This window comes from Haplochromis burtoni, unplaced genomic scaffold (assembly GCF_018398535.1).
Source record: "Haplochromis burtoni strain Fernald_Lab_line unplaced genomic scaffold, NCSU_Asbu1 Contig_124, whole genome shotgun sequence".
NCBI lineage: Eukaryota > Metazoa > Chordata > Actinopteri > Cichliformes > Cichlidae > Haplochromis > Haplochromis burtoni.
The window spans coordinates 1,685,752-1,699,085 of NW_024582485.1; the positions used below are offsets into that span (position 1 = coordinate 1,685,752).

The 13,334-nt window shown below is 38.5% G+C and overlaps 1 protein-coding gene across 1 annotated transcript in view; it reads left to right on the forward strand.

Moving 5' to 3' along the window:
* The first annotated feature begins 534 nt into the window (after nt 1-534).
* sh3bp5b (SH3-domain binding protein 5b (BTK-associated)) overlaps nt 535-13,334 on the forward strand; it is a 30,579-nt gene continuing 17,779 nt past the window's right edge. Inside the window, exons 1-3 of the mRNA XM_042223967.1 lie at nt 535-918; nt 1,963-2,025; nt 6,690-6,818. Coding sequence (XP_042079901.1) covers nt 841-918; nt 1,963-2,025; nt 6,690-6,818 — 270 coding nt within the window. The 5' untranslated portion in view covers nt 535-840. The remainder of the gene's footprint in view (nt 919-1,962; nt 2,026-6,689; nt 6,819-13,334) is intronic.

Below are 13,334 nucleotides of genomic sequence, written 5' to 3' on the forward strand. Positions count from 1 at the left end.
AATATCTTTCATCCAAAAGATGCTTTTTTTTGTTAAAAGAATGAACTATGCTAGTATGCCCATAAAATGTTAAATGTCTCTAATGTGTGGTATACATAAATGCATGTACACTGTTTAAGACATTTAAGCCTTTATCAGGCCTTTTCACTTTGCACCCAATTTTGATTTAATGATGATTTTGATGTGTAATGACAATAAAGATATTATTATTATTGTTGTTGTTACTATTTTACCTTTACCTGGATAAATAATGGCCACACTAACTAACTGAACCACTTGGTGGTACAAACTAGTTACATGAACGTACGGCTAGGCCCATATTAAGCTTCAGTTGTTATCTCCTTAACACAGCACATGTTTTGAAGTCATAGCAAGTGTTTCTTCGCATTTTCTTATTTTCTAACATGTTTGTATATGGGAATATAGAAAGAGCATTTAATTTAACTGAGATTTGCTTTTTGTTTTAAATAAATATATATTCATAAGCGTTCTGAGCGTTTAAAAGCCATCACGTTTCACCGCTGTATGGCCCCTCCCATACTCGGAGGGGGCGTTCCCGTTTGTGTCAGCTCTCGGGTCAGTCAGCAGCGGTCTCCGTGTGCAGGCACTGCTGAACGGGGAAAGACGCTACTGCTCGGCCGGGCTGATACCACCCGAGATGTTCCTCCTCGAAAAGCCGAGCTTTTAAAACCGATTTTTTTTTTAAGTCAGCGGTTTGAAGTAAGGGCGGCGAGTCCAGCTCTCGGTGACCGGCTGCGAGAGACAGATGAGTCTGCGGTGTCTCCGCTTGTAGTGAGCTCTGTCTTTGTTTGGCTGTGGTGTCTCTTCTTAAGCTCCGATATGGACCATTTAGAGAAGGAGCACAGGTCCGACGACGAGGCTGATTATGAAGACGAGGAGGTGGACCCCAGAATCCAGGTGATTAACCTTTACTTTTAAACCATTAAGCGTGTTTTATTAATCGGTAAGGGTTCGTTGTTTTCCAGACAGCAGTATGTCTGTCTCCAAACCGCTGTAGCAGCTAACAGCGAAGTCCTAGCATGATTCAGCCCCCGGATTTTCTTAGTAATTTAATTTTTTTTGTAAATACAAGGTAACACTGTTAGTATTGTCTTCTGTGTTGGTTGTGTGCAGATTGTTGTAGCTCCACTAATACTGGATGAAAGTATTATGTTCAAAAAGCTAGTCCAGTTAATTTACTGGCAAGTCAAAATTTAAATGGTAGAAGCCAGTAATATGAGTAAAAATGTACTTTGATATTTTAATATCAGGCTTTAAAAGTCATTTAATAAGTTGTTTTCCTAGTCTAGGAAAAAGTAAACCTAAAAAATTGTAATGAATAATGATTAAATAAATGTTTACTTGGTCAGTCCAAGCTTTCTAAAAAATGCAATTTACCAAAGAACCCAGAGATGTCTGGTTATAACTATATGACACTCCTGTTTGAATCGATGAATAGTAGTATTTGGGTTTATTTGTCGAAGATCATTTCACAGGATAACATGCAAACACCAGCACGAAAAAGTTATTCATGTTGCCTCCTGTAGGGGCTATAGTTAGCATTTTCTTTAGAGTGGTTTTTCTTTGGGTCCTGCGAGGAATACAGATTTCTTAATTTGTATCTCCAAATACTCAAATTTCTTGAATCAGAATTTGAATTTAAGGAAGATATTTGATATCAGTGGACCATTGACAGTTTAACACTGCACTCTTTTCTGCACCTTTTTATGAGGGAAAATATATTTAGTGTAATGTACAATTCACAGTTCCAGTGGTTTTATTATTATTTTTTAAAGCACATTAACATTTTAAAAGCCATAGTTTACATTCCCTTCTTCCCCATGTTCACATAATTCTTTCCAGATGTTGCTAGTTTTTCTCTCCCATAGTTTTAGGTGTTGTGTTACATTATTATCTCCTCCTCCTTTTTGCTTCATCACTTTGTCCTCATCTCTCTTCCAGGGGGAGCTGGAGAAACTCAACCAGTCCACTGTCGACATCAACAGATGTGAGACGGAGCTTGAGGTCAGTTATTTGGTGCACACAGTGTTATGTGCATTGAACGTGTTTGTGTTTTTCCTTTCAGTGTAGTGGAGTTATGTTAGCTTTTGACTGATCAAGCAAATAATCATGCTTATATGACCCCCGTCAGTAATTAATACTTAACATCTACTTCATCTGCTCTTAAAGTCATCGCTCAAAGAGATCAAGTGTTGTTTTGAAGGCTTCAGAATATAGATACAGTTGGACCTTTCCTTTTTGAAGGCCAAATTTCATATAAAGTTCAGATTTTATTCCATGTCAGCAGGTTTCTGCCTACAAACTAACTTGTTACTTTTTTGTGCGAGACACTGACTTGGTGTGTTATATTACAATAAACTCATTTAAGCCTTAAAAACATTTTGCTGACAGCTGTATCCAAATCAATTTACAAAGATCAAGCATGTGAGCTTCAAAGTCTTGGCAAACCACCTCTATATAAAACAGTTTGACTGTTGTGGAGCTATAAGCCTGTGATGACCAAAACAGAAAGAATGTGCTGCAGAGACACGACTCTCACTTGGGCCATCAAAAACCATTAAACTTGGTGAACTGATCTTTGATCCCATTAAAGCACAGAAGCAGCTGATGGCTTGCATTTATATAGTTCAGCAACATTGTGTGCATTTTTATGGGGCTGAAAGTCCAAATCTGTGTTGCACTGCACAAGTTGACAGTTCTACATGGGGTTAATCGGGGCACTCAGAGGTTAAGCTGAACAAGAGTCCGTGACTTTGCATCTTCTCAGGGTTTCTTTTAAACACAAGGTCTGTATTTTTTTTTAAAATTTATTTATTTTGCAGCACAGAATATAGGTGCTCAAATAAGACAAGAACATTTTTTGCACATCAATGCAGCTTATGATGCTCCACTGGTAAATATAAGCAACAATAATGCAAAACTTAAATTATCCATTCACCCCAGCTGTGCACACTCAGCTTCAGAACTTCCCAAAGAAATCCATCCTTTTGTTTATGTCAGCAGCGGGGACACTGTCTTCTTATTTGAATAAAGGTTTCTGTTGTTGCTACACTAAGCAGTGTGGTATCATACTGCTTTTGTTTTGCCTAAAGAGGCTTTTGATTTGAAACGTTGATGCTGCTGATGAGTAAAATAAAGAGGTTGGAGTAGTACCGATCCCAGTGTTGTGAAAAAGAAAATGTATCTTCACAGCAGTGACGCAAATGATATTTAATTTAGCAGATAACCACAAGTTGCTGACACACCGCCTTAAGCATGAATGTATTGAAGCTGAAGTGCGTCACAGTGTCAGCATCCGAGCCCTGAGAGAGAGGACAGACACTCTGCACCTCAGTCTGCATCAGCATCAGTAAAAAAAAAAGTTCCTTCCAATAAAAGCTGAAAATAAGTACTTCTTGGACATTTTGAATTCAAGACAATTCTGTTTTATTTAGATGGCTCTAAATCACATTAATAGTCACTTCAGGGTGCTTTATACTGTAAGGTATAAAGCACAGTATTAGAGAAAACCCCAACATCAGATGATCTCCTATGAGCAAGCTCTAGGTGACAGTGGTAAGGGAAAACTCCCTTTAATAGGAAGAAACCTTTAACAGAACAAGACTCAGACATGGGCAGCCATATGTCCTGACCAGTTGGTTGTTAGGGGAAAGAAGAGAAAACGGAGAGCATAGGGAGACAGCAAAACACAGCTTATGGGAGAGAGACACAATTTAATGACATGCCTCATGTAAACATCAGGGAACATCAGAGGAGGGAAAAGAGATGAATGGAGAAGAAAAGTTTAGTGTGTCACAGAAAATCCCCCAGCAGTCTGAGCAGCTGGATCAGGGTCACCTGACTTTCTAATCATTATTAGAAAGGAAAGTCTAACTTTAAAAGTAAAAAGGGTTTCTGTCTTCTGAATCCAAACTGGGAGCTGTTTCCACAGAAATTATCTCATGTTGACTAAGTAACACATTAGTTGGAAATGAAACAATGACTGCTGGGGGTTTTGTAAGCCACATCTGACAAAATCTGACAGACAAGGACAAAAATAGACAGTTGATTTTTATTTTATTTTATTTTTACCTCAAACTTAAAAGTCAGTACTTTATCCTCTCATGTCCTGGGGGTCAGAGTTAAAAGCACACACACACACACACACACACACACACACACACACACACACACAAACACACACACACACACACACACACACAACACACACACACACACACACCATATGCTGTATCACTCTTTAATATTTCTGGCATAGTTTAATTGCTGACAACTTGATTAACAGAATTTAAAAATAATTCAGATAATCCTGAATTTATCTTAAGTTAAATTTATTTCTTTAAGGATAAAGAATCACTGATTCTTCTTTCTCAGTTAAAAAGCTTTCAGTAAGTTTTTGAATGTTGTTGGTTAGAGAAAACTTTTTCAACTCTTCTGGAAAATCTTTAAAAATGTTAATCCTGTGAAGTAATTAAGTGAAAGGGCAGAGGGGTTATGAAAGTCACGATGATTCATCTTCTGGGGAATGCTTATGTCTGAATAATTTCTTGACAGTTTATTGATGTTCAGGCATTTTAGTTTAAGCCAAAGTGACCCCATCGATTGAGCAACAAGAGTTTTCTCAATACACTATCAATGCACCAGTTGCTGTCAGTTGATGTGGAAGAAGTGGGCAGTGTTGAGTGATTAGAAGATCAGTGGCAGGTGGAGTAGAAGGGCATTTTTAAAAGTGGCGGTGTGGAAGAGAAGACTGGACAAGGAGTAAAAACTAGTTTGACACAACAGCCATGGGCTAAGATTCAAACTACAGGGGAAAAGTGAGGACTGACTGTCAGTAAGCCTGGAAAGCAGAATACAGTCAAAGTCAACTTTAGGTTCGGACATGAGTGAAAGCAAACTGCACTTAGTGTTGGTTTTCTGCTTCCTGTGCAGATCTGACACCTCAGCCTGCTTCAAAATAGACCCTCACAACCTTGGCTTGTGAGTAATCTAACATGAGAGATTGCATCCTTGTCGAACCAGTACACTCAATACACTTTCCTCAATACTGAAAAGCATATTGAGAATTACCTTCTAGGGACCTCTAATACCAGAAAATATAAACTCGTAGGTGTTAAAAGAAATCTAAAGTTGATCATAACTTTTAGTAAATCTTATGTACTGTTATTGACCACATAAAAGTTCAGCGCACAACAAAACAAGAACTGTCGCACCAAAATGATATTTGGTGAGAGCATCTGTCTTTTAGCCACATCCAATTTCCATGGAAATTTCTAAAAAGTGTGGAGTGCTAAACAAGCATTGTGCACTCTGAATGCTGACTAGCTTTTTGTTCTTCAACCTTAATGTGTATATATATATATATATATATATATTAAATTACTTACCACTTTTCTGTTATGCACAGTATATAAGCGAACAATAACATCTTGTTTATTTTCAGTATGTTTACTTTAAATAAACAGTTATTACCCATGCACAATGACACCAGAGCCTGAATTTAACACAAATGTCATATAAAAGAATTTATCATGGATGTGATTCTGTTTGGTTTGAAAACAAGGAAGTATTTAAAGTTATGAGGATTTGAACAGTTGCTTTGCTGTAGTTTGTTTACTGAATGTTTTTGTTTTTACTTCCTGGATTTTTTTATTTTTTTATTTTTTTTTATTTGCTGTTGTGCTTTGAAGGTTTGTCTCTCATGCAAATTAGATGACTGTGATGAAACTATAGAGATAAATGTCTGAGAAGTTCCCCTTGTTTGTATAGTGGACAAACAAGGCTCTCTAACACTAAACAGAAAGCTCACTTCTTTTCAGTTAGAAAAGTGTATCAGACTAGATTTTCATGGACTGTGTTCATCAGACTGGCTTTAGTTTGTTTTTCAGTTTCAAGAAAAATGTGTCAGCTCTATCTGGGACATGGTCTGAACACGTTATCCAGATTAAATGATGTTTAATGCTTGATAGTCAGTGTTTTCTTTGCATTTTTCAAATGCCCTTTTTTTTGTTTGTTGTTCTCTTGAAATTCTTGGGTTTTCAAGGTGCTTTAATGGCTTGGCAGTGAATTACAAGAGAGGTAACAACAGGGCAAGTTTAATTTCCTTAAACAGCAACTTCATAAGCTGTGAGGTTAATAAAGGTCAGGAGTTAAGAGCTACACCATCCTGGAGAAGGATATGACAAATAAAGATGGATAGCACCATGTGCAATTACTAATGCTGAGGCTTCTACTTTCTCCCCAAAGGAAATTCACCACAAATTAAATTGCCAGAAATAACAGGAATATGCATAAACATCTATAACAGACTCATTGCCTTGCTTGAAGGATGATCAATCACTAGAACATGGGGTTGTTCACCAAAGGCCCGTTTTGAACTGTTTTTTTTTTTTTTTTTCCCTTTAAAACACAATATTAAAAAACAAACGCACACATTTTGACGTTTTTAAGATGACTGATTTACTTGACAAGAGGAATATTTAGGTAAGTAGGGGAGTCTTCAAATGGTATAAGATTTTATCCTTTTTTGACAGTGAGTAAGCACAGGATTGATTTTTGCTTCTAAAGAAGCACTAGAGTTGTATTTGTCATTTTTTGCAACCTCCTGTTCCTAGTTTGTTTTGACTTAAATTGCTAAAGATTTATTTATTTATTTTTCTTTTGATCAGGATGCAAGACAAAAGTTCCGCTCAGTTCTGGTGGAGGCCACGGTGAAGCTGGATGAACTGATGAAGAAGATCGGCAAGGCAATAGAGGAGTCCAAACCTTATTGGGAGGCTCGCAGACTGGCCCGTCAGGTCAGTGAGCAATGGAAGATGGAGTAAACATTCAAAGTTTCCTATCAGCAACCATTGATGTATAAAATAGAAAGACCTGGTCAGGCCTCAGAAAGTTTTTAATTAGTTTGGATTTGAAATAAGCACCGAGTAAGTCAGAGTGAAAAACATTGTTCCATTGTCTACTGGTGTTCAAGCCTGATTGTGTGCACCGGTATTTATCTTTTTTTTTCCCCCCTATCCTCTCCTACCTTCTTTAATGGTTTCATCTTCAGTACTCTTAAAGTGACACCTGGTAATTGCATTCCTTTGTGTAGCTTTCTGGTCTTTGTTTCAATGTGTTTAAAGAGATAAAAAGGGAGGCGAGTGTGACATGCAGACTAATTTCAGACTACATTTTCAGTTCCCCTTTTAGCTGAGCCTCGGTAAAATGTGTGTATGTGTAAATAAAGGGGAAGAAGCCACCTACACATCTTGATAAGAGCCCATACAGCTGTAAGTGCACATTTAGGCAGCAGTGAGACTCAAAAGACTTTATTGTGCAGCTTTATAGGATTCTACTTAAGACACAGGTCTTACTGTCATGCTGTCAGTATTTATCTGTTCACATATCTGTAGATATGTGTTTGAAGGTTAACTTTTCACAGTGTGGTGAAATTTTGGCAATTTTGAAAGAGCTTCTGTAAAGTGACACTGTAGCTGGACTTCCCATTTTTTAGCATTATGACCTTAAACTAGGTTCTCTGAGAGCATTTCTGCTATTATTGTGACAAAGGTCATATGGAAAAGTTTGTAGCAAAAAATATCAATTCCTAGAATTTAGTAACATCCAGATGTGCTGCAAAGAGTCAAATATACTGCGGATTAGGTCAATGATGTGAAATATTCCGTAGAAATGGCTTGCAGTTTCTTGTTAACATTAATGCAATCTAGGGTACCAAGGTTCCTCTGTCATTTACTCATTTCAAACCTTTTTTGCAAGGAAAAACTGCATGTTGCTATTAAGAATAAATGCACAAACACAAAAGTAAAGTGTGAAATAAATATGTCAGGTATTTGTACAGAAGTGGCACCTCTGGCAGTCTTGCCAATTTAGGTCCTTGGGGGAACTGAGATGAGACTTCCCCCGCACGTGATCGTTCTAGTTCCCTTTTACCTGTCCACTCACCTGCTAGCACAGTTTTACTTTGGTCTTCTCTGCTTGTTTACTTTCACTTTTTAACTGTGCATGAGCAAAAGAACGGTTATCAAAAGGCTATATTCACAATGAGTGCTTTTCTTGTGTCCCTAGAAAGGTCATGTGTTGAGAGTAGAATTTTAAAAAGCTGAGGCCGGTTAGATGGTTATTCAAGAATGAAAAGTGACAGGGAAGACAATTTGAAATGCAGAAGATCATGAGTGAGGCGAGGTTTGCGCTTTCCTCTAGAGGAAAAAAAATACTTCAATTTTTATCCACTCTTCCTCCTTTATTACGCTGTAAGAGAGACTATCGGAGAAGTTGTGTACAAATACACTCAGCGAGACCACACCACTCTTTCTGCTTGGTCAGCCAGCCGATGATAACTCGATACTGGCCTGACAAAAATAATCGGTTAAAGTTTGTGAGGGGCTTTTAGTTTGGCTCGTGACTTGCTAAAGATGACCCAGTTGTGGTATGCTTGGTGAGAGAAACTGTCCTCTAACTTAAAGAAAGAAAAGTAGCCTTTACTTTGTGAAGCATCTTCCCTTCTGTTCTGAGGAAAACATGTTTCAAAGTGACTGATCTGGACTGCTGTCCTCATTAAGATAGTGGGTCACCCAAATTTTATTTAGTGGTGGCACAAGGCTGTATAACTGGAGTGCGTTTTTGTTGTTGTTTTTTGTTTTGTTGTTTTGTTTCTTCCCCCATGTAGCATGCACATGTAGAAGAAAGAGATTGGCCATAAATACTCCTACTTAGGTTAAAGCAATTTGCACTTTACTGTTTTCCAATTTTCTCTCTATTAAGTCATGACATTAATGTCCTTCTTCTAAATGGCTTTAATTATCTGATTTTCGCTTGCCAACTTCATTTAATTGAACAGTGTGACTATGTCACAGAAGCCTACATGTGACGTGGGTGACGGCAAAGCAGTGTAAAGTTGCTGTTATTTGATTGTTTGCATTTTTTATTTACTCACTGTGCTCACGCTTCTCTAAATGTGTTTGTGTTTGGAACATGTTATTCAAGGGGGGCTTGAAATGCTAATTTATCTCAACAATCCAGGTTTTCTCAGCAGTTAGAAAAAGGTGACTTTGAAATCCCAGCCAGCTTGTCTAAGCCCAGTGTAGCTGAATCCACTGCCATAAACGTTTTCTGTCTGTTGTAGCAAAGTGTGCTTGCTCTGCAAGTGCCTCCCAGGACATGCTTAGTTGTTGTTATGTTTCGTATCAACAGTAGAGGATAAACATTTTGCTCTTTCAGTAAGCCAGTTCTGGTTTTGCTCTTAGGCCTTTTCATCACATGTCACATTCTGTTCCACCCTTGTACCCTGCCTTTCTCTTTGTTTGTTGTGCTCTGTCTCGTGACTGCAGTAGAGTTTCTTACTTGCAATAATTAATTGCACTTGTCTGCACCTGAGCATATAAAGGTAAAGCTTTGCCTGCAGTGATTCTGTGAAGGAAAGCTTTGGATAAGATTTTTGGCACATAACTCCACTTTGGGTGTTTGTCAGGCTTATGATAAATCTTTAATTGTTACGTGTATGTGTGTGCACACATGCAATTGCCCATTTTATTCAGGTAAGACTGTGAATGCATTTCATACTTCCACTAAATAGTGCGTTGTTTTATCTGATTTAATGAACAGAACATCCTGTTGAGCTGACTGTGACTGGGGGTAATAAACAAAAACCCTTAAATTTCCCAACAAGTCTGTTCATCTTGGCTTTCTGTTCATAGTAAGTCTCTCTCATAAAGTGCCACTCACCCTTGAAATTATTGAGGCCTTTACAAGACTGTACAATCCGTCAGCTTCCTGTGGTCTAAATGTCGACATTATAAGTACTTTCCAGTATAGACTGTGATCATAGATTTATTTTCTGAATAGATGGTGAGGGCAAAAAAGCTGCTGAAGCCTTTTAAAAGCAGCTGCTTATTCGAAGCTGAGAACACTTTTTTTTTTCTCTTTTTTTTTGTTTTGAGGATATCTAACCTCTCTAATGAAGCTGTCGAATCATGCAAATGGGTTCTGACACAGTCGGGCAAAACTCTTGCACCATTCCCTTGATGTCATTTACTTTAATCACTTGCCAACTAAAAATATCTCAAATAAAAGAAACATGCTGGGACTCATTGTCACTGTCCTCGCGTAGCCTACCATCGCTCACACTACGCCCACTTCTCAGTATAGCAGAGTGTGATGTTTGGCTTCTGCTCAACAGAGGTTTAATGATGTAATTGGTGTTTTCAACACATCCTGCTTATCAGTTTGGGAGGGAGCTTCGATACACAGCCTTGTTTCTTTAGTTGTTTCATTGCTTTCTTTCTTTTGTAATTCTTTCTTTTCTTCTTCCTTCATTACACCTTTTCTTGTTTATTGCATAACAAATGCATCACTTTTACTTCCTGTATTGCTGTCCTTTCCGCATTTTTTTTGAATTCGTCCTTTCAGGGGATTTTTTTTTTTTTTTTTTTTTTCTTTTTTTTTTAACTTTTCTAGTCTTCACCCCTCTGGGCACATTTCCTTTCCTTTTATTGTCATGTTGTATTTCTACTTGATATTTCCTTTGTACACCTGATTGTTTTCCTTGGCCCTTCTCATTTTCCATCTCACACTCTCTCTCTGCTTTCGGCTGTCTTCTCTTATACGATTTCTTCATGTTATTTCAGGTTTGCCCTTTCTCCGTCATCAGTGTGTACACAACATTTGTCCTGACTTACTGCTTTGTTTTGCTGTTCACAAAATACTTGTCTCTCTCTCCATCAAACCGCACGATTTGCCATATTAGATAAGTAGCACCAGCACCCAGGGAGAAGCGGTATTGGCTGATGGGTGTGACCTTGACTGTAGATAGAAGAGAAAATAGAAACCCAGAACTCAAAGTGTTAGACAATCTATATTTGCATGTAAGGCATCATGCTGGCAGCTAATGATTCATGAATGAGTAATTATGCAGGAGAACATTAAGACTTTCCCCACTGCGTTCCCCAAGATTTGAACAATCCTTCAAAGTTAAGTTGGAAAAGATAAATTAAAAGCCTTTAAAATAACATTGACACAACCTTAGAAGTATTTGCGAAGGGTTTGAGGTGACACACACACAACACACACACACTAACTTACGCACCACACACACACCACACACACACACACACACACACACACACACACACACCAGCAAATTTGATCAACTCTTAATGTTAAGAATGCGTGTGCACTAAGACAGCATCTTATTACTTTACTTTAGTTATTCTGATTGCAGGCTGCAATGTTGCTGTTATATGTACTTTTGCAATCTATCCACTTTTGATCAAGCAGAACTCTTTCCTTCAAGAAAACTTGTGGCAGAGAAGGTAAATATTGTATGAATCATACTTCTGACCTTCCTGTTAGAGAACAGTGTATCCAGATGTTAACTTAAATAACATTTAGGTCCTTGTTTTCCTCTTGATCTCACTGGGAAAGGTTTGTCAGGTGGTCCAGAAAGAAAGGGGCGGGGGGGAAAGAAAAGTAGATGTCTGTACTCGTGACTTCAATGCTAATCTGAGAAGTGGGTCATGGCGACAAGGCTAAAAAGTTTGCAAAGTGATGGGTCAAGCTCACATCCGTTCAAAGACGCAGGTTTTTAAGTGCTGACTGTGGTGGGATGGAGTAAGGCTGACGTATGAAGTTGGACTTGTGTGTGTTTTAAACATAATGAAATATGCATTGGGCCTGCTATATATTCCACGTCACCTCTCAAGACTCAGCAGGAGATTGAAGTGAGCATATGCAAATATCTAACATCATACTGCTAATACAGCATGTGAACGGGATGTCTTTGGTGTTTCTTGAACACAGGCATTTGAAGGCTTAAAGTGCTTTTTTTCATTATTCTTTGACAATCCCCTTTTCAATTGTGGATATTTCATTTTGAAGCCAAACCACTTGTCCTTGCTGGTTATTTTGTCTATTAATGGGGGTGAAGAGCAGCAATGGCTCTCTCTGTGTTATGAGGGAGCATTAAAGTGGATGACTCAGTTTCTCCTCATCAGTGTGGCAACTGCAGATTCTGATTGAAACCAGCAGCCCACTCAGCCTGCTGCACCACACTGTGTGTTTGCAGGTCTGCTGATCTTGGTTGTAGAGAAAGGAGCAGTACTTTGACTGTAAATCTGAAAGACAGGAAGGCAGTTTGAGAATAAGATGGGAATGTACAGGATTTAGATAAGGGATGAAGGAAGAGAGGAGTAAATTTGCAGATAAAAGGATGCTTTCTTGTGATGTGACTGATGCACTGATTCAAGACAAGTCTGCATCCAGTCGGCAGGTGAATAATGGGAGCAAATCCAGAGGTGAAAATCTGACAAAATCTCACAGGTCTGGATTTATTCCCTAATAACTGGGCAATATGAAGCACACGTTGTGATGCATTACTATGATATATAAACCACGACCATGTCGTCAAGTTTTTGCCAAAAAAAAAAAGAAAGGGTGAGCAACAAAACCTGTCCAACATGTCTTCCAGTCCCATTAGCTGGATGGGGCTCTGTGAAAGACTGTGGAGGGTTGATACTGAAGGGTTTGCAGCCGCTTATCAAATGCTTCAAGGTTGAGGTGAGGCAGTAGGGGATCCTGCAGAATGTATTTTGCTGAAATTAAAATGTTATGTGTGATGTACACAGATGCATTGATATGCTAATTATTTCCTCACTTCATTGATTAAACGTCAAGTCACATCAGAGGGACGCAACAAGGCAGTCTTTGTGAAACAGGGCATACTAGAAATGTGTTGATGGGAACTTAAGAGGATGTCGTTTCATTCGTGCTGCATAGCTTTCTGACATTTATTTTCTTTGGATTATTCTTACTTTCTAGAGTCTGTGTCTAGAGGCGTTAGGATTAGGAGAGCTGCTCCTGTTATAGTTTTTTCTTAAGGATAGTAGTTAAGTTGTCATGTTTAATATGACACTATGTAATACCATATAACTGGCTTCAGGAAGCTTCATGGAAATCTCTTGACAAACATAATCTCTGATAGCAGTGGTTATAATGTTATGTAATTTGAAACAAGAGGAAAAGAAAAGTTTAGGGCAGTGACTCATAGATGTCCCCACATTTCTTGTCAACTTATCTTCTTTCCTTCCCTTTTCTCTTTTTATCATCCTCCCTCTCTGCCTCACTGGTGTGAATTGCTTTTGGCAAGCAATGCAGGCGCACACGGGATGGTGACGAGAGATGAAGTCAAATTTATGGATGGGTGGATTGAAAGAGAGGGATTTGGGTTTTCTGGGAGAGGGGTTGGGGCAGCAGAGGAAGCTGCTGCAAGGTCAAAGCCATCTGGTCTTGTTTTGACCACCTGGGACTCTGTGTGTGCG